Below are 21,504 nucleotides of genomic sequence, written 5' to 3' on the forward strand. Positions count from 1 at the left end.
ACCATAATATGACCTGACCTGACCTGACATTACCACCTTCTACTTTAAAGACAGGTTCCTAAATGTGCCAAAGCCTCTCAAGTCTCAACAGTTCCTGAAATCTATTGGCTTGTAGTTACATTTCAACAAGGCATCATCTTCTACTTGAGCTATTTTACCATCAAAGATTTTGGACATGTCTAAGAGATCAGATCTAAACAAGGACATACAAATGCATCTGCTAGGATTTCATGGATGGTAAAAAGGCTAATTACTCAAAAGGAAAATCAACACCACAAAATTAAAGACCTTCAAGGAAACTAGCTAGCAACAAAACAATATAATGAATCATGAAGCCGATACAGAAAGTCCTAGACTCACACCAACCTGACATTTGAATTTCAACCTGGCAATTCAAGCTCAATTCAAAGCAATACGCAATTTCACAAACAAGGTTTTCTCACAGAATTTCCACGTGCCTCATTCTTCATAGCTTAACCATCCTAGGTTTGATTCAAGATAAGTACCAAAAAAACTAGGAAAATTGAATTTTTACAGCAGGACAACATAGGCACCGAAAGCTGACTCAAAAAAGTAATTATAATTATTTGGTCTTTGACATCTTCCGACAGAACCTAAGCATTCTCATCAACAATGGGTGACACATTCAAAATTCTATTGATGAAGTAAACAAATTTAACTAAATAAAAACAACACCAAGTCTCAGGGTGCTATGCAAATAACGTAGATGAACATTGCAACCTAACCAGACAGTTTAAACATTAATACCACACATCCCAGACAATCTGATGTCATCCTCGCTTATATACAGCATTGCCATATTACTCACTTCTTCGGAATTTTGAAGCTGGATTAGGCTTCCAACTAGGCAATGCCTTCTTAATCCCTGTTAGGAGTGTAGTTTTGGTAGCTTGCATTTGGCGCTGAACCTTGATAAGGCATGCCTCCACTGTTGGGGCCATATTGGTAGTTTTGAGCATGTCCAGGCACATTCCCAGACCACCCCGCATTTGGCGGCATTCCTCCTCCCATGTTATTGTTTGGCGGCATTCCTCCTCCCATGTTATTGTTTGGCGGCATTCCTCCAATGTTACTGTTCGGCGGCATTGCTCCCATGTTATTGTTCGGCGGCATTCCTCCCATGTTATTGTTTGGTGGCATTCCTCTCGTGTTCGGTGGGACTCCATAATTGTTCTGCGGCATACCTCTCATGTTGGGCTGCCCTCCTCCATAATTGTTTTGTGGCATACCTCCTATATTGTTCTGGGGCATCCCATTCATGTTAGGTGGTGGTGGTGGCGGCGGCGGCACTCCACTCATGCTGTTGTTAGATGGTGGCATTCCTCTGTTAGGCATGCCACCTATGTTGGGTGGAGAGTACTGCATACCCTGATTAGGCATCGGAGGGTTGTTAGGCATGCCACCTATGTTGGGTGGAGGGTTCTGCATGCCGTGATTAGACATAGGAGGGTTGTTAGGCATGCCACCCTGATTAGGTGTGGGAGCACCACCACTGTGTTGGAAATCTCGGTTTTGCATGTTTTCCCGCCTCCTCTCAAAGTTTCTTGATCTATCAAAATTACGAGGTCTGTCATTGCGCCTGTTCCTCTCATTTGCTCGCGAATTGTTCCTTATCCACTCCTCATGATACTTAGGGTCATATGGAACAGCCTTCCCATCGATGAAAGGTTCCCCTTATAAAATAGAAAAACAGAAATGACCATCAAGCAAATAATCATACATGACAGGGCATGAATGATAACAAGAAATCCCATATATTACTGTGTGAAGAGATTTAAAGACAGAGAACAGGAGCTAAAATAACACCAATATGGCACCTACACTTAACCATGCTGTCAACCCCTTCTGCATCCGTTTCTTAAATAGTATGCATCAAACTATTTCTCTACGCATGTTCAAATCGTGAATAAACCACAACAATTAGTTAACTATGTGGTCAATACACACCTGTCAATTTCAGGTTGTGTTTTACTTGTCAATCGTCACAAAAAGAACAAGCACAGGAATATGCCCTAGCTCAAGGTTTTCAATCTTTTCATTTTCCACCCCAGATTTCAATTATTTCCAACTTCAGAAGCCAATACCAATTTATATATTTTTAACAACAAAAGTACCATATACAGTTCAGCGGAGATCAATACAAAACAACTTCAACATCAGCTAGCAGAAAACAGTTCAAACCATGATGGTGAAGCTAATGAACAAGAAACAATAGACAACTAAACCATCAAATCAACAATGGGCCTCCAGAGCAGAACAAAGAGCTCAAGGCAATACGGAACACAGTTTATTTAAATGCAAATGTTAGAAGAAAAAAAATAATAACACAATGCATATATTTATTTTAGTATGCGCCAAGCAATACAGATAATGCAAGCATGTATCACCTCCATAATCTTTGTTCTTAACATCCAGGTAGGAATCTGGAAGAACCCAACGAACCTTTGGTAATCCTGAAAATATAAATTATAAAGAAACCAAACATCAAGCCAGCCTCTCAGCAAAACAACAATGCTGGATTACTTCAAGAGACACACCTTTGAGCTTTTCAGAAAGCTCTTCAGACACAAGTGCTCCAAAAGCAAAGTAGCATCTAGTTGAAACAGAGTAAATTTTCATCCTTGCTTCTTCCTCACTGTACAAGGAAAAAACAAAACAAGAAATCAATAACCCAACATAAATGTTCCCTGATTTCTTCTAAGTATATAGTCATGAAAAATAAGACAATAAAAATCAAAATATGCAAGCAATATTCTAGAGGCAATAACATAACACTGGTCTTAATGTCTCTACATTTACATCACTAACATGCTGTGAAAGCACGTCCAGGAAAGAAGCAGAAGAACCCAACAGAAGATCTTACCTATTGACCATGTTATGCAAATCACATTCTTTCAGTATCAATCAATTAATATAAACCTCTCAGACAATGATGATTTTCTTTAAACATAGTTCGATATGAAGGGTTTCTTCGTTCATTTGACATCTTTTTCCAATCAGGCCACTAACTAAGTACACATCCAATACTCAAAGAGAATTTCTTCTCAAACTGAGCCTTTACATTTTCACTATAGCAAAAAAACATAGCAGTGAAGACAACATGTAGAGGAATTCCCAAGTTCGTTTGTATATAACTACAGCTTAAACACCTTGAAGCGAACAGTTTAATATATTTTCACAAACCACCACACAAACTAAGCTAAAAGCCATAAATTGACAACATTTTTATTTCCCCCATTCATCAGCAAGCAATACAAGAACGATTATTGTTCAACAAGTGACGCAATACAGAACTGATTATTGTTCAAAAAAGTCAGTATCACAAATAAACAAATGAAAGCACCAATATATACCTGCCAACAATCTCAGCTAGGGTTTTAATATAGCTATCGATGATCTCGTCCCTAGTTGGGTCTCCTTCCGGCTTTTCCATGACCACAAGCCAGTGCTCAAAATCGCATCCATCGAGCAGAATCGTCTCCTTGGGTGGGCGATTAGACCAGTTAGGGCTTGGGTCGTTCAGCGAAGAGTTAGTGGTCCTGGTTGCAAAAGGTCGCGAATTGGAGAAGGAAAAGGAGGGCAGAGACGCCAGGGGGCGAAGGCGGTGTAGAAGAGACAGGGAAGGGCGAGACACAACAGAGTTCGCAGTGGTGGTTGTGACGGAAGAGAAGGATCGAGAGAAAATAGAGTTTAGGGTTTTGGAAGGCTTGGAGAGGAGAGACCGAGAGAGGTATTGAGTTGCCATGGCGTCAATGGAGTCTGGTTACTTCGGAGAAACCCTAGTTGAGGATAGATATAGCGAGTGCGAGTGTGTGCTGCTAAGGCTTAAGTGGTGAATGAGGGTTTTTATGGGGTTTTTTAGAAGGATTATACCTAAATGCCCTTTGATTTGGCACAATGGCAAGATATTTCTTCAGTTTTGTATTTTTTTCCGTCATGATTTATTTATTTTTTTATATGCAAATTGGAGTACGAAATACCAAAGTTTTAAAGATCGGACTATTATGGACCCGAAAAATTTATCGGTTCATGGTTTAATTGTTCAATCCGGCCTTGATCGTGTTCTCTCCGTAGAATATTTCATATTATAATGATTTTAAAGGATGTTTTGTTCAAAATTAGACAAAAAAATAAAAAAAAATTTGTGCATAAAAAGAGTTGAAGAATCCCGTGAAACATTATTACGTATCAAAATGATTGTTAAAGATTCTATTTAAAAAAAAGTAAAAAAATTTGTCTAATGAAAGATTTGAACAATTTTGAATGGTAGTCTATTTATTATTTCATGGAGTAAGGGTGTCTATGATTGATTTTGATTATTTTTTGATATAAATTTAATTATTGATTATTGATTATTGACTATTGACAATCTTATCATTTTTTTATTTCTCCGTGAGTCCTAGCTAACATATGTTTGATAGTCGATTTGGTTTGGTGTTAAAGGGTTGTTTGTCTTGCCAATTCTCTCATGTGAGGCGGACGGGTAATGGGGCAGCTCATTTTATGGCTAAAGAAGCTTTGAAGTTGGAGTGCCCGCAAATGTGGGTTGAGGAAGGTCCAGATGGTCTGTCTCTCATTGTTCAGAGAGATAAGGAGGCATTTATATCTCGCAGGTAGTGAGACACATCAGATGGTTCTGTGGTTTTTGGGCTTTAGGCTTTTTTTGAAAGCTTTTATTTCCTTTTTATTTTCCTTGGTTTGGTCTCTTGGATTGTGGTCGAAGAACTCATGTTCTTTCGTATTGTGTGGGTGGATATGTCATCTTCCCCACGTGTAAGTTGCCCCTTTCTTTAAAGCTTACAATTAATGAGAAGGTTTTTCCAGGGTTTTTTCCTGGGTTTCAAAAAAAAAAAAAAAAAAAAAAAAAAAAAAAATTCTAAACCCTCATCTTTGTTGGAAATTGGACAACACCATAGCAACTTCTTCTTCTCCATCTATCTTTTTGGTCATAACGTTATCGATACTCACAAGTCACATTCTTTTCCCACATATGGGCAACAAAAGTGTATGTAGGGGCACTGAAAGAAACATTTCACCCTCAAGATTACTGCCTCTGTTAACCAGACAGGTTTCGTGGCCAATCCTTAGCTCTCTCAATGATGGTGCTGTTGCTCTCCTTCCCACCTTCGTCGGCGCGGCCTCCTCCCCAAACGAATGGGAAGGCGCTTGCTTTTACAAGAGTAGGGCTTGGATGAGTTTCACAACAAGAGTGGGGGCGAATTCGGTGGAGTAACACTTCATATCAAGGTTAAAAAAGAATAATGAACTCAATTGTTTCTCTATATTTTTAATTGGTTTAGAATTTTGAGTCTTGCTTATAATCTAAGTGTGGACAACTTGAGTGTCATCTGAAATTTGACGCCTAACTTTGGATTTATGATGTATTTGTACTCTGATTATATGTGTTTAAAGTTTAAACTACTTTACGATAGCCTTGTTGGTTATCTCTCCGGATCTAGGGTGTAAAAAATCTCGCCCGAGATTGGGGGTTTGATGCTAAGCTGGTGCTACTATTTCCAAATGGTTTGCGTTACGCTCCGGCCCAACTAACCTATCGGGTTTGCACGAGCCTAGCATGGCCTGAGTTTTGGTTTAGTGGGCTGCCAAAGGTATCCGGTAGCCGTTCTCGATTACCAAAAAAATGTTTATTTGTGTTCAGGTTTTTGGACAGAATATGGAATGGAGTGCAAGGGTTTTTGGACATAATATGGAATGAGGGAGTGTAAGGGTTTTTGGACAAAATATGGAATTATGGAGCGTAAGGGTTTTTGGCCTTTGTTGGGTTATTGTAGCTAAATTTGGCTTTCATTTGTTTCTGGTCATGGGTTCGATTATGCTTGTCTTCTGCAAAATTCGCTGCTTTCGGGCTTTTTGGGATTTGATATACAAGTACTGCTTTTTTTTCCTTGGATAATTTTTGAAATGCTGTCCATTGAGTTTCCATGTAGTGCGAGTAATGATTTAGGTTCCTTTAACTCTGTCTCGAAGAAGTGGGTGTCTAGATACTTTATGTAGCAGTTGAACAATGTTGAGGAAAATAATGGTTTTCCCCCCTTGTCTACAATCTTTAGGTTTTGCATGTTTGATAGGATTTAGGCTTTGAAGAATTGAAAGTTACATAATTTATTAGTAATGTATTTTGGAATTTTTCTTGCCAAACTCCTATGTCTTTTAGGCTAGCAATGTATTGAAATAATTCTTATGTGCTTATCAAGGTTAGCAATGCTCATAGTAGGACATGTGTGGATCTTAACAGTTTGCAACTCCATATTGTGTAACCTGGGATTACTATTTTCTTTCACGGAAGCATACTCTAGACATTAAAGAGTGGGAAAGCAAAGCTAAGCATGAATATGTAACTGGCCATTACTTGCCTTGCCCATATATTGAATTGCTTTTGAAGCTTACGCATTCTTTCTTACTGAATCCGTGGCTTCTGTGAGGCAGGTGAAAGACAATGGAGATTCAATTTTCTTCATGCATGCTGGAATGTTAGGAAATCTTACTGCGCTTTGGGATGTCTTCACTTTATTTACAAACACTGGATGTGCTGAAAACTCTAACATTGGGTTTCTTAGTAAGCATATGGGGGCAACCTTTGAAGAACGTCCTAAACCCTGGGTGACAAACATCAGTGTGATGATATTCATTCTGGAGATTTCCTTGCAGTAACTGAAATTTGTGGATGGTGCGGGTGGTTTTGAGACGTTAGAAGTGGGTTAGTGGTGCTTATGCTGGTCATACTGCTGTTTGTTTGAGGGATTCTGAAGGAAAATTATGAGTTGGTGATTCATGATATGAAAATGAAGAGGTAAAAACTGTAAAGCCGACTGTCGATGCCTTTTAATTTTTAATTAGTTGGACTTATGTATGTAAGACCCTCCATAAAAAAAGTAAGACCTTAGCTGTTAGATTGTTAATTTTTGGTCATTTTTTTTTCTCTTCATTAATGTCTGGCCTTTGTTCAACCATATTTGGAGATAATTTGGCTTTAGGAGTTTGTGGCCTTCTCTTCTTTTGTTGCAGGGGTTTATATTATTGTCATATTTCCATGGGATGAATGGTGGGATTTCAAGCTGAATAAGGATGATTCCAACCCCCAAATTGCGCTGTTGCTTCCTTTGCATCCTGATGTACAAGGCAAGTTCTATGGAACTGCCACATGGGAGTATGCACTAAGCATGAATGGATATAATGAATGCATTTTTTATACTTGAATTTTTATTTATGATTGCATAAAAAAAAATTCAGATCATGCTTCCTTGAAAAGTACATCACTTGATAATTTTGGAAATTGAAATTCAACATAAAAACAAAAGTCCTATGACATTTATTTTATAAATATATATATCTTAACTTTCATATATATGGAAACTATGTGTATATTTCAAGTTGAAAATCCTGCTTGTCATAGGTATTAACGCCTTCCGTTATTTACAAGGATCTAATAAGTGTTGTATCCTGCATTTTCTTTCTTTCCTATATTGTAGATATATCATATCAGATCTTTTGATGCATACATTTTGTTATAATAAATGTTGCTTCTTCAATTTCTTGTTATTTCTTTGCCATAGAACTACTACTATATATGAAAAGAAAGGATTTGTTCTGAGATGAAGAAGAAATGGTAAAGGCAGAAGGAGTAGAAGATAACCATGTGCAACGCCAATTCCATCGAATCGATGATTTACCAGAATTATTAGAGGTATGTTCAGACCTTGATACTGATCTTCTATAATAGTGAAAGAAAAGCAATCGATTTGAGTATTAAATGAAATCGCTTCATTGTGAAGCAGTCATCTATATCAATCCAAAGATTAGCCCTTTGTCTCTGTGTTTTCACATCGAGAATTCTTTACAATGAAGAGATGTCAAAGGGGTTTCTTACTTCCTAGGGGATCCCACATCTATATGTAAACGCTGCTTTATCAAGAATTGGCTGAAAAATTACATTGGAATCACTCCATAATCATGCTGAAAACATAAATATCTTTTTGAAATGATTTATGGTTTGAGTTTTTATGTCTTTTATGTGGTTCTGCTATCTAATTTATAAATCAGTGTATATATTAGGTATTATCTTTTCCGTTATTGTGTGGTCATCTCTCACTTCATCTCTCTTACACGAGCATGCCAAAATTACGACGATGAGGCAAATGAATTTGAATCACCGCACATTTTCTTCACATTCCACCAGAAAATGCTAAAATTAAGCTCAATCGCCACTAAATAAAATTAGCTGCATGAGATTTGTACTTTGCAAATTTATATCCATCAGTATCTTTGCACAAGGAGCAGAATTTCCCCCTCTATGTATTACCATGTGGAACATAATTTAATGATGTGAGGATTTGTACCTTTTGGTTCATTGAGTCATTGATGTGGCAGGAATGATCTCCCTATACTTTCTTGGTTATTTGGAAAATAAAGAAAACAAGAAAATGTGTTTTATTCATGTGTTAATTGGGAAGCTACCCTTGTGAATCTTAGTGATGAAAAATTATAATGTTTCGACCAGTTACTGATGATAAAAAAATTGGTAATTCACCAGCTGCTCACAAGCATGTAATGTGTTCTCTTGTTTGATAAAAAAAGGTAAACAACTCCCGTGGACAAGGCTCCCGCAGTCAGCGGGGTCAGGGACAGGCAGTATTTCACAGATCTTAGCCCCCAAAATATGTTAGGAGGCTATTTCTAGGAATTGAACCTGTAACGTCTAGGTTGCACCCCTACAAGGCTACAACTATCTTCTCTTGTTTGGTGTAGATATTAATTTGACCAAGCAATCCTCTCTGTCAATGTTAAGGCTCACTTATTGTCAAGTAACCTGATTCTGATACCATCTTGTGTTTATATATTTTGCTTCAGTATGTTAATATTTGCATTGTCTCCTTGACTGCTATGCAATTTTTCTGCTTCCTTTCTCCTTTAAGGTGGCAAATTTAATGTGTTATTAGTTATTGTTTTGTTTTCCATCGCTGATGTATGGTGATCATATCTCTCAATGATATAATCCAGTACTTGAACCCAAAGGATGGTCTGGTTACCTGTGATGGAATCATCTGCAAATGTTGCAGCAAGATGTTTTCAGTTTCTGAGTTCAAGACTCATGCAGGATTCAATCAGAGTCATCCATTTTTGTATCTATTCATTGAATCTGGTGAGCCCTTCACCTTATGTTTGCTATTGGTTTTTTTATTTATTTATTTTGACTAGTCCTCACCTTATGTTTGTTGTAAGCATGCTCAGATGAGTATGAGACAAGGGGAAAAAAAAATGGGACTCTAATACTACAAGATGATGAAAATGACCAAAATGACGATTCATTCAGATTCTGTGATGATCGGAGTGAGTTGATATGCTTTGTGAAGTGCCCCTCAGCTTTTCATCAGGCTTGCTTGTTTACTCAGGTTTGTCTTTGAACACCCCTAAAAAAGGCACGATTGTAGCTAACGTGCCCTTGTTGCAGGCATGTCTAACTAGATATTTACACAGATTCATGTGAGTCTGGCAGTCCCCCTCCCTCTCTCAAAATTATAAGTGTATTGCGCATGGTCTGTATGGCCTTTTGGTTGTCAGTTTGATATTTCTGGTTAAACTACTCTCGTCCTTAAACTTTTCAGTTTCCATCTAATTATGTGTGTAAAGACCATAACAAGCATCAACAATCGATTATTTGGAAATTTTGGTTATTGACCTGCTGCTTACATGCATATAAATCTCTTCTGCTGTTTGGTGGAGGTATCAATATGAACAGGTGAATGTCAATCCTCATATATCATTGGGCATCACTATTGTCCAGTCATCTCTTACTATCTTGTGTATTTATGTGTTTTGTTTCAGCATGCACTATGTATACATATTTCTTAATTTTCCATGTCTCCTGATGGTTCTTTGTGTTATGGAACTACCATTTATACTAAACGATGACAACATTTGTGGTTTTTCTATATATAAATGTGCTTCTTGCCTTTATGCATATCCTTGCTGCTTGTAATATATATATAATGAAGTTTCAAAACTTATTGGTCAAGATGGAACTGATTTCTTTTTCAAGTGTTTGCATCAGAAGATGGACTCAGGACTCTGTATTATCTTTTAAATGTTTTGTTTCAGGACCTCCATGAAGGCAGCTGGTACTGCACTAACTGCACCTGCCAAATATGTAGTAATCTGGTTAATGGTGCCAAGGCTTCATACGTTGATGCACTGAAATATTTGCAATGCAAGCACAAATGTAAGTCACACACTCTATCTATATCTTCCTCATGACCTGCGGATGCCTTCAAGTTTATCATGCGTGATACAACTACGCTTTGCTTCGTAATTTTAAGTTAAAATGCCAAGATGACTTCCCACTTCTCATCATTGTTGTCGGCAAAAGTTAATCCCATCATTTATTGTTTATTGATTGTTTTTATTGTGGGAAAATCTTCCTGAAGAATATGTGGCAAGCATTTAGGTGCAATTTGTTGAATAAATGGAGCTAAAATGGAAAGATTGGCCATGTTCTGATAAGTGAGGAACTCTTTTCATTGTCATTTGTGTTTCTCCTTTAGTAAAAGGGGCAAAGATGCAACTACCTCTCTCATATCTAAATTGCTGTTTGAATCTTTGTTTAATTTTCTATCCATGATCCTGCTTGTAGTCAAGTTGTCTATGACTTGACTATGTATTAATTTATGGTATTCTTTCCTGTAATATGGTTGTGGTTGTGTATTTACATGATGCTAAAAATGCTTATATGCAGATCATGAGGCATGCTTGAAAGGAGTGAAAATCTACGAGCAAGCAGTTTCTGTTACTCAGATTTATGGTGGAAGCTGTCTAGAGGTAGTTTCAATCGATCTTCCAAGTGCATGAAGTTTTGTGCAGCTGACATAATGAATGCCTAAAAGTAGAGCAAATCTACGAGCAAGCGGTTTCTGATGCTGGGTTTTGTGGTAGAAGCTGTCTAGAGGTAACTTTTATTTCCAACCTTCCGACTACATGAAGTTTGGTGCATTGACATAAGCAATGAAGCATGCATGAACTGAGAGAGAAAATCTACGAGCAAGCGGTTTCTGATATTCGGTTTTGTGATGGAAGTTGTCTAGAGGTACTTTTCCCGAGTGCATGAAGTTTTGAGGCATTGATTTGAGGCAATGCCTCAAAGGAGAGAAAATCTACGAGCAAGCGGTTTCTGATACCGGGTTTTAAAATTTGTTGTACACAGATTTTCAAAGATTTTTATCTAATTATTACACACTTTTGATGGAATATTTCAACTCATTGTGACACAGAAAAACATTCAAAATATCACACAACTCCATCTCCACTCTTTGTTTTCTTCAACAGCTATCAGGCCACCACCAGTGCCATAGCATAAGGTCCTGTATAAAGCATTGCTGCTTGAGAATTAGATGGTCTCTGGTTAATACTGACTAGGGAAAACATACAGGTGCAGGGACCCCGTGTGGCATTGTGAATGATATCAATAAATTCAATACGCTTGTAATACCATTAATTTCTCTTAGGTAAATCATCGAACACTTGGAAGGTTTCTTCGGCGTAAACAGAGTGTTAGAAAATCTACCATTGATTTCCCACAGGCAAAACATTACACACTTGTAAGGCCTTGTTGTCAATCTAACAACTTGTTTTTTGTCATTAAGAAAACAAACACGCTAGCAATGTTCAAATCGAGTCGAGGTGTTTACACTTGCAGTTCTAACAATTTCACCTCACGGGCATGATTGGTAGTGTTTGGAAAAACAGGTGATCGATCACTCTCTCTCTCAGAATGTAACATAAAATTAACCAACACATACTTTGATCCAAAAAAGTAAACGGGCCAAGTACAGCCCACGCCCCGACCCGACCCTAACCCTAGCCCAATTTTATACTCACAATGAAGAATATTATAAACTCACTCTTGAGTTTTTCTTTTTCCAATGTGAGATTTGATTCACAAACACCCATTTTCACCATTTCATGTTAACACTTTTGGAATCAATTTCTCATTCACCCGATATTTGTTTTTGTAATGTAAATATATTATGTTCATCTACACTCAGAGATGTACGTACTCAACCGTGAACCCGCCCCAAAGAACATGTGGACCTCACATTTATTTTTCCCCAAATTAGACTCTCATGATTACCACCAATATCCAACACTTGTCTCACCCTCTCTCTCTCTCTGAACAATGTGGCTTCCGAATGACAATCCATACATTCACTTGCGTACATGGAGAATTGTAACTGTGCTGCGAACTTAGGGTTGAAAATAAGGTAAGAATGGGGAGAGACTGGTTGGTGCAATCAAAGATGATTTGGTCACACTTTGACATATAATCAGACAGATTATCCAAGATTTGAGGTTTTAAGTAAAAAAATTTGTACCAACTCCCACAAAAGGATGTGCTGCTTTTGACCTTTTCACTTAAATCAAGCCAAATTATAAGATAACCAAACGTTACATAAAGACAAATTCTCACTTAAAAACAAAGAGACCCATCGATATTGGACAGGACGCGTAGTAGAAAAATGGCTTACACATTAAGTTTTAAAAAGTCAAATATATATCATGATTAAAAGTGTGTGTATATATATATATATCCGTTACAAACACATATATATTAATATATGAAATCGAAACCCTACTTCAATAATATTTCTTTGCCTAAATTAACCAACCACCACAACATATATGATGTGAATAAAATTTTCAAAGCTTCAAGAGCACTAATAAGTGATTATTGCTTTTTGATAAACATGGCATGAGTACCTAATTATTCCAAGAGTGTAAGACTATATACCCAAATTGCTCTTAAAATTAAAGTGGGTCACCACAAAATGTATGCGTGTGTATATATATACACAAACCGACCAAGTCAACAATACTAATAGATTAGATTCGAGCTACTAATTAGAGTGGTAAGCGTGGTCTATATCACCTTAGTGATCAAGGTTTGAATCCCCCATTTAAAAAAAGAAAAGAACAATACTAATATATAAGTTATCCCACACAAAGTTTAAGTGGCTGTGGCCCAAATTGTGTTTGTGTTCTTTACTTGTTAAAGATATGGTGTTCTTTTGAGATTCGCAAATATACATATATATATATATAAATACTATAATTGAAGGATATATAGGAAAAAATGCTTTACATATAATATGTAAAGAATAGGGTCTTCAATTCTTCATTAATTAATTAATCATATGTGAATTAATTAATCATGTATTAATTAGTAGTTTAGTACAATGCCCTTTGAGGATGCCTCTATTGGGTACAGTACAGTGAACCTTCCCTGGATATTGCTTGCAATGCTTAATTATCTTCTTCATTGGGAACTACCATTAGAGGATATATATATAGTGTAACATTAGAGGATTTAATTATTTATAACACAAGTTATCGTTTGATCTTGCTTTTTTTATAACCTTAGTAAAAAAGTCTTGATCAACTCTTAATCTAACAATTAGGGAAAATAATGTCTTTGTTGACAATTGTAGGTATGATTTCTACTTTAAATTTGTAAATAGAATTTTTATGTGTTTACATGACACGTTTAATTTGTGAGCTAATTCACGGTTCCATAAATTTATTTAGTACACAATTAAAAAACACTGACTCTTATTTTCTATATAACAAAAAAGACTTACTAACCAACACTTTAAAATCATAATTCTATTACACCATACATAAAAAAAAAACTAATAAAATTACATAAATAGTTAATTAAGTTGACCACTAAAAATTTAGTTTTAAAAATACCAAAATAATTTTTGCCTGCCCTGCCCCTTTATCCTTATATCATGTATAAACAAATTATCTAAATTAAATTGATTGTTTTGATGATTCATGCATTTGTACATACGTATATGTTTCCTTGATAAGTTTAATTAATTAATTAATAAATTGATTAGGGTTTAAGACAAGTAAGGTTAATTAGATGATACCTTAAGTAAACTACAAGCAAGACAAAGAATAAAACGGCTATATATAACTCTATTATAAGTTTATATGATAAGTTGTTGTTCATCAACTAATTAATAAAATAATCAATAATTGACGTCAATTGAAAGACTGTTAGTTTGGTGCATACTTAACATTACTTGTGTTTCTTATTTTTATATTAGGGTTAGTATTCGTGACATATCAATGTTCCAATTCTCTATTCCAACGAATATTTAAAAGTATCATGGTTGCCTATGGCAGTGTTTCCACCCGTCAAATATACCGCGTTCGAAGAAAAAAAGTGTTTAGCTGAACAATGCATTACGGTATTATCACATCGCCATGAATTCGAAGCTGACGTTGTAAGAAGTTGTTTTCACTTATGATGCAACACGGTTGCCCGCATTTTCGGCGTTAAACCATGAAAATTTTTCAATGTTATCCCTCCATCAATTTTATTATTCCATAAAAAATTAATTGATATCAATGAAAAATACTCAAAAAATTTTTTTGAAACAGAAGTCTGGGGAGGAGATAAGATTCGAATCCACATCCTAATAGATGAGTGATCTCTTACATGCAATGTGATTGTCGTTCAACCAACGACTCATTTGTAAAAAAAAATACTCAAATTTACTCTCGCCTTGTCACAATGTTTTTAGTGACGCGCCTAATACTTTTTGTCATCACAACTCACTTTCATCACATTTTTTGAACACGGCTCACCTCATTTGGATGAGTTCAAAACACAACACACTATCAAAATACTATTGGTGCATGGGTACTCTTGTCTGCACCGCAAAGCACTAGAAAACCTGCTCCAAGGGTGTGGGCTTTGGTTTTGGGGATGCTTACCTGGCAATGAATTTGGATCGCTTGGTCATCATTCCTCTCTTCACTGTATGGTCTCCGCCACTGCTGTCACTATCCCATTCTGTATTTTCATAAGGTAACGTCCGTTATTCCGCCGTTAACGACCTTCCATTTTAGGGGAATATCCATGCGAATCATGCGGACTCATAAACCCCGTTAATTAAGCTCCGTCATCTGCTTAGCTGGACGCCACTATTTACAATTCATGTTTCCTCTGAATAGAGCCAACTGGATCGCCATTCTTGGCTCCACATGGCTAGCTAGTTATGTCTATACTCACGCCCTCAATTCCCCAAACCACCCCTACTCAACATCCGAATTTACAACTCTGCCACTCTCATTTTCGCTTTGGATTCTCGATCGTATCGAAGGAATTCGCAATTAATGGGACAATGCACTGATGCAGGGGTTGTTGGGTAAAAATGGGTCAAATATTGATGAAGGGTGTTTTGGTAAATTCATGTAGTGGTATGGTCTTTAGCTTCTGGCTTGCGTAAGAAAGTGGAAATCTAGAAAGTTCAGGAATCTAGGTTAATTGTGCAGAGAAAAGTACCAATACAGAAACTCTACTGTATAAAACCTTGCACCATTTTTCCTTACTGGGCCCCACCTGATGATCTGATTCTGACCGTTTTGTTGATTTTAGTGGCTGCGGCACCGTTAATGTATAATTGTAGGGTAATGTTCAGTGGGGCCGAGGAGTATAGGATTTTGACACGTGGGAGATCCAGGTCTGTTTGGGGACACAAACGGTAACTGGGAAAGTTACGTGGAAGACTAACGTGAGCGGGTGACGAATGGCAAAATTCATGCAGTTTTAAGTTTTGTCCACGCGCCTTTTGTTGGCGTGTGAATATGACACGCCTTACTAATTAAATTTTAATGTTGTAATACAATATGATTTTTTTTTGTTTTTAATATGCAAATCAAGGTTATGTTTTCATTTTATTCTCATTTTGTAGGTCATTTAAAATAATATTTACCTATTTCGAGAAGCCGAGTTGGCTGAGATGAACTATTGTTGTTATCGAATCATCGTAACTCAACTTTCTTCATATGAATATTTGTGCGATTTGTTAAGATACTCAAAAAGAGTATGGTTCAAGTACATACAATCGAAAACTAAATCATTCTTATATTTTTTAAAAATATTGTAAGTGAAAAATAATTTGGTCCCATAACGATGAATTTTGTTTTCTTATGCTTTAACTAATATTTAAAAAATTAAATTACTATTTAGTGAAAGTCAAAAACCTCAAAATTCAATTAAATGGGATCCATTTTTGCACAAAAATATTAATGACCATGACATGAGAATCATCATTTAATTGAAATTAAAGCATCAATTTTGACAAGAACAAGATTAGTGGAGAAATAAGGGGATCTTCTTAATATATAGAAAGGAGAGAGAGTGTTCTCAATTTCCACAATAGAGAGTGGGTCACACATTCACTTCCCAAGTAAAAAAACAACAGATAAATCGAATATAGAGGGCCACGAGAAGTGAAATAAATAAGAAAGAAAACATATTATTAAATAATAATAATAATAAAAAAGAGGTGGAGAGAGAGTAGAGAGTTATAACGAGAGAATAAGAGTTAGTTTGGTTCATCAGATTATTTATATAAGACCTACAGGTCTAAAGTTTCATTTTCATCGGGTTAGGATTCAAGTAGTTTTCATTTTGATGTTGTGGCCTTCATGCCCCTCGGATATGGTTTAACTGTGTGTGGCTGATGAATTCTCTAAACTTTATCAGTGGCCTTCGGCTTTTCAAAAAAAAAAAAACCATTTTTAGTGGGAGAAGCGAAACCTGTCTCGTGAAGCAGCAGGTGAAGAGAGAGAAAGGAAAATTGAAACCTCTCTCTCTTCTCTCTTCTCGTCGCTTTCTCTCTCTAGATTCACATTCATTCTTTGCTTCCTCCTTTTATATCACGAGATCCCCATAACTTCCTCTTTCGTTCTTTCTTTCTTTCTCTCCCTCTCCTCTTCTATGTCTTCTACAAAGCTTCGCTCGCAATGTCTCAGTCCTCCCTATTCTTCCTATACTTGTTATGTTGCTGTTCTCCAATTTGTAGACACTATTGACGGTGCTAATAAGGAAAATTGAACGAGAATTTGTGGTACATTGAGTGGAGGGGTCTAGTGGGGGTGGAAATTTGAGAGGGAATTTTTTTGGGGTGTTTGGTTACTGAGAAAATGTCGCATTCCGGGAAACCCATTTCGGATTTGAGGTTGGATACACTGTCCGATCAGCTTCGGGACTCATTGAGTTGTTTCGAGGAGGCTAACAAGCCCGATTTCCGCGAGCTCGATCTGGGTTCCCCTGTATCGCCTCTTCGTACGCGTGGACTTTCTACCACTACCACCGCCACTAGCAGTAGCTCCAGTTCGTCCGGATCCGTATCCGGGAGAAATGGGCATGATATGGTTCCGAGAAGATCCGACAATAATAACTCCTCTGAGCTCTCTGCGTCAAGCGAGTCCAGTCCTACCACCGCATCCCGGAATCCCAAACCGGGTCACTCCAGATCCGACTCTAGCTCTAGTACAGCAACTGCCACAACCCACCCTTTGATTTATTCGGGTCAAAGCTCTATGAACTCACCGGCAGCTAATGTTCTACCAACCGGCAATATCTGCCCTTCTGGGAGGATCCTGAAAACGGGTATGAATCCCATTCGGAGCTCCAAAAGTGATGTATTAGGGTCTGGGGGCGGTAACTATGGCCATGGCAGCATAATGCGAGGCACAAGTACAAGCAAAGCATATGGTAGCGCAGAGACAGTGAATGCTGGCACTGCGAGGGCAGGAAGTGGTGGGGATGCCATGAGGAGAGTAATGTACAGTGCTGATCCGGAGGAAGTGAAGAGAGCAGGGAATGAGATGTACAAAAAGGGGCATTTAATCGAGGCACTTGGACTGTACGATAGAGCAATTGCATTGGCACCGGGAAATGCTGCCTACCGGAGCAATCGGGCTGCAGCTCTCATAGGACTGGGGCGGGTGGCTGAAGCTGTGAGGGAGTGTGAGGAGGCAATTAGGTTGGATCCCAATTACTGGAGGGCTCATCAGAGGTTGGGCTCATTGCTTATCAGGTGAGCTGTGCATTGGTTTTCTAAGTTTTTGGGGGAATAGTTGGGTTCTACCGTTGCATTTGTGAGTTTGATGCGTCAATGAGATTGCAGTGGTTCTTTTGATTGATTGTTCTGATAATGGATTGTTGCATTTAGTTTTGTGGTGAGACTTTGTAACTTTCTGGTCGTTTGGTCTGGGTTCTGGTGATGAATTTGTGTACATTAGCTAATTGGTATTGCCTGTGATGGTGTGTTTCAACACCAGAACAATGATTCTATGGACAAAGAACGTTCACTTTTCCTGGGTTGGACTGTCACTGAGTTTTATGAAGTTCGCTTCATTCTTCTGTGACACTGAATTTGTATCTTCTTTGGCACACATTGGTGAAGGATCTTGCTTTGTTTGGGGTTTGGATCTCATTGCATCTTTGGGAGTTGCTTATGGGTCTTTTATAGCCACACTTTCTATCTCCGTATATATAGGTGATCTGGAGTGCAATTTAAACTCACATTACTGTTATTTTTTTTGGTGGTTTTTTTTTACTATGCCTGAACTTCTCATCCTAGGAAAGAGGCTAGGGCTCAGCACGGCCGTATTCAGCTAAATGGTCTATAAGAATGAGCTTCTTTCATTGGCCTCTTAGAGTCATTACTAATTTGTTTCTACATTTGGTGTATGTTAGTTATGAGGTTCTCTTTCTGTAATTTGCATTTTCATTATTGTATGTCAATCAAAGTTTGGAAACAGTTTGGTGCCATTTAAGCCTTTTGTTTGCCATGGATTCTGCCATTCATTATCTTGCTTGACAATCTTTTCATTACTTTTATCTTTCTGGTTCAGATTTTTTTGATCTATTAGATTGTGAATTAATGAAGAATGATACCAAATGTATGATTTTGGGCCACGGCAATTGAACTGATCTTTTCACAGGTTAGGACATGTTGATAATGCCAGGAGGCGCCTTTGTTTCGCCGGTCAGCAGCCTGACCTTGCTGAGATGCAAAAGTTGCAAGCCATGGAGAAGCACCTAATCAAATGTACTGATGCCCGGAAGTTTGGTGATTGGAAAACTGTATTAAGGGAAGGTGATGCTGCCATTACTGCAGGAGCTGATATTTGTCATCAGGTAGAATGTTGAGATTTCAACTTTTTGCATGTGTAATCAAATCATTTCCCGCAGTTAAAAGATAAATTGCTGAACTGGTTCAAATTGAAATTTACAGCTATTTATGTGTAGAGCTGAAGCACTCCTGAAGCTCCATCAACTTGAAGATGCTGAATCAAGCCTGTTAAATATTCCAAAAATGGAACTCTATATCAACTCCTGCTCACAGACTCGCTTTTTTGGGATGCTTTCTGAAGCTTACCCTTACTTTGTGAGAGCCCAGATTGAGATGGCATTGGGCAGGTGAATTGCGAAATTCCAACCTTCACAAGTAACATGGCCAAGGGTTTTTGGGTAGATTAAGAATGGGTGAAATGTCTTGCAGGTTTGATAATGCAGTTGCGGCTGTTGAGAAAGCTGGGCACGTTGATCCAAGAAATATTGAAGTAGCAATGCTTCTTAACAACGTCAGGCTGGTGGCTAGATATCGTGCACGTGGTAATGATCTCTTTAAGTCGGATAGGTTCACTGAAGCCTGCTCAGCATATGGTGAAGGTATCAGGCTTGATCCTTCAAACTCTGTTCTCTATTGCAATAGAGCTGCTTGTTCATTTAAACTTGGTCTTTGGGAGCAATCAATTGAGGACTGCAACCAAGCTTTATGTATCCAACCTAATTATAAGAAAGCTCTTCTTCGAAGAGCTGCCTCAAACAGCAAGGTAAAGAAATCGTATCTCTCCTGTAACTGCTTCCTTCTCATAGGTGTTGTATTTTATGCTCTAAACTTATGATGTATTGCTATAAATTACAGCTAGAGAGGTGGGCTGATGCTGTGAGAGATTATGAAGCTCTGAGGAGGGAACTTCCTGATGACAATGGAATTGCGGAGTCTCTATTTCATGCCCAAGTTGCATTGAAGAAATCTCGAGGAGAAGATGTTTATAATATGAAATTTGGTGGAGAAGTGGAAGAAGTTGCTGTTATTGAGCAGTTCAGAGCTGCAATATCCATACCAGGTTAAGCTTGCATCAATATTATTGAAATTCATTTTTTTTTTCTTTCTAGTTAGTATATTCCAACAAGTGAAATAAAATATTGCAGGAGTCTGTGTTGTCCATTTTAAAGCAGCATCTAACTTGCATTGCAAGCAAATATCTCCATTTGTTGACACTTTATGTGGGCGCTATCCTTCCATAACTTTTCTCAAGGTAACTACTTGTTAGTTTCAATTGCATTATGCTTATACTTCAGCCTTGATAGAGAAATGAATGAATCAATGGGATTGTCTAATGTATGCAATGGACTGCTTTTCTTTGATGAAGGTGGATATTGAGGAGAGCCCAGCAATTGCAAATGCAGAGAACGTGAGAATTGTACCAACATTTAAGATATACAAAAATGGTAGCCGGGTGAAGGAAATTGTTTGTCCAAGTCGCGAGGTGTTGGAATACTCGGTGAGGCATTATAGCCTTTAGAGCTCATAAAACTGTATTCTTACATTTTTAATCTTGCCTTGTCGAACCTCGAGTCTCATAAGAGGAATCTTCCACTGCCATCCTTCCCCACCATACCACGATTACCAGATATCTGTGACATAAGTCAGAGCGACATAATAACCTCACTAGCCAGCCAAGTATGCCTGTGGAACCACACAGAAAATAGCTTAGTTCGTTTTTGCCGGTTTCATTTATTCATTCATTCCTCATTGCTCTGTGGTTCCATGCTCTCTTCCTCCCATCTCCTCCTGTTAATTATCCCCCATTTCTTTCTTGTTTGTACGATTACCTGATTCTTGTATCCCTACTTTCATAGTTTCATGATGAGCACAAAAAACAACAAAAGAGAGAGAATATGTAGTATGTACAATTTCATTAAATTGCTTCTCTAGTCAATGAGAGAGAGAGAAGGGGGGGGGGGGGGGGGGGGACTGGCAGGCTGGTTAGTAGAAGAGAGGACCTTGTACATGTATATATATGTGATGATATATACAGAAAGAACACTGGAAGCCATGAGGGAGAGATTAGATGTCTGGTGGTGGGTACTTTTTACTAGGTTTAGTGAAAGAAGGATGAATACTATTTATTGTTGTTTCTTTTACCATTTCATCAATAAAAAAATTCCCCATTCCAATCCCCCCCCATTCACAACCCATATGTTATTACTTGCTTCAATCTTTCATTTCTTTGAATCATTGAACAAAATCACATCCATGATCCATGGTTGGTTCTTGTGATGGTTATTTTTCTCAATTGTTTGTCATAGAAGGGACTGACTGGTGTGCCTTCTGTATTAGGATTCATTAAAACCCTACCATACCAAACCATGTGTCTTCATTATAATTGAAGTGGGGGGGATTCCTGTTCACATGTGGGCATTTAAGTTGTTTGTTATTTTATCTTCCCAACAGTCCCCACTCAGTCTCTCTCCCACACACAATAGTCCAGAAAGTGCAAAAAGTGGTCGGTGCTAATATATATATATAGGTT

General features: G+C 37.7%; 3 protein-coding genes across 5 annotated transcripts; 2 read left to right on the top strand and 1 right to left on the bottom strand.

The window, feature by feature from the left end:
• Nucleotides 1-549: 549 nt before the first annotated feature.
• On the bottom strand, nucleotides 550-3,854 carry LOC119989105 (multiple organellar RNA editing factor 8, chloroplastic/mitochondrial-like). The gene is made up of 4 exons (XM_038834413.1): nucleotides 3,375-3,854; nucleotides 2,559-2,656; nucleotides 2,409-2,474; nucleotides 550-1,694 (listed from the first exon to the last, which is right to left on the bottom strand). Exons 1-4 carry the CDS (start codon nucleotides 3,764-3,766, stop codon nucleotides 880-882), a joined length of 1,371 nt encoding a protein of 456 aa, XP_038690341.1. The 5' UTR covers nucleotides 3,767-3,854; the 3' UTR covers nucleotides 550-879.
• Nucleotides 3,855-6,472: 2,618 nt separating this feature from the next.
• On the top strand, nucleotides 6,473-11,308 carry LOC119988657 (increased DNA methylation 1). Of its 3 annotated transcripts, none has more exons than XM_038833778.1 (7): nucleotides 6,473-6,832; nucleotides 7,048-7,189; nucleotides 7,596-7,726; nucleotides 9,040-9,181; nucleotides 9,262-9,431; nucleotides 10,138-10,258; nucleotides 10,772-11,308. In XM_038833778.1, the coding sequence occupies exons 3-7, from the start codon at nucleotides 7,646-7,648 to the stop codon at nucleotides 10,882-10,884; spliced, it is 627 nt and encodes a 208-aa protein (XP_038689706.1). In that variant the 5' UTR covers nucleotides 6,473-6,832; nucleotides 7,048-7,189; nucleotides 7,596-7,645; the 3' UTR covers nucleotides 10,885-11,308. The 3 variants fall into 3 exon arrangements, with proteins under 3 accessions (XP_038689706.1, XP_038689705.1, XP_038689707.1); XM_038833777.1 differs by having other exon boundaries at nucleotides 7,048-7,161; XM_038833779.1 differs by having other exon boundaries at nucleotides 7,048-7,161; nucleotides 9,271-9,431.
• Nucleotides 11,309-16,631: 5,323 nt separating this feature from the next.
• Nucleotides 16,632-21,171, top strand: LOC119988962 (TPR repeat-containing thioredoxin TTL1-like). The gene is made up of 7 exons (XM_038834229.1): nucleotides 16,632-17,933; nucleotides 18,844-19,039; nucleotides 19,137-19,321; nucleotides 19,404-19,737; nucleotides 19,830-20,034; nucleotides 20,120-20,226; nucleotides 20,341-21,171. The coding sequence occupies exons 1-7, from the start codon at nucleotides 17,035-17,037 to the stop codon at nucleotides 20,491-20,493; spliced, it is 2,079 nt and encodes a 692-aa protein (XP_038690157.1). The 5' UTR covers nucleotides 16,632-17,034; the 3' UTR covers nucleotides 20,494-21,171.
• Nucleotides 21,172-21,504: the final 333 nt, after the last annotated feature.

Source organism: Tripterygium wilfordii, chromosome 21 (genome assembly GCF_013401445.1).
Source record: "Tripterygium wilfordii isolate XIE 37 chromosome 21, ASM1340144v1, whole genome shotgun sequence".
Classification (NCBI taxonomy): Eukaryota; Viridiplantae; Streptophyta; class Magnoliopsida; order Celastrales; family Celastraceae; genus Tripterygium; species Tripterygium wilfordii.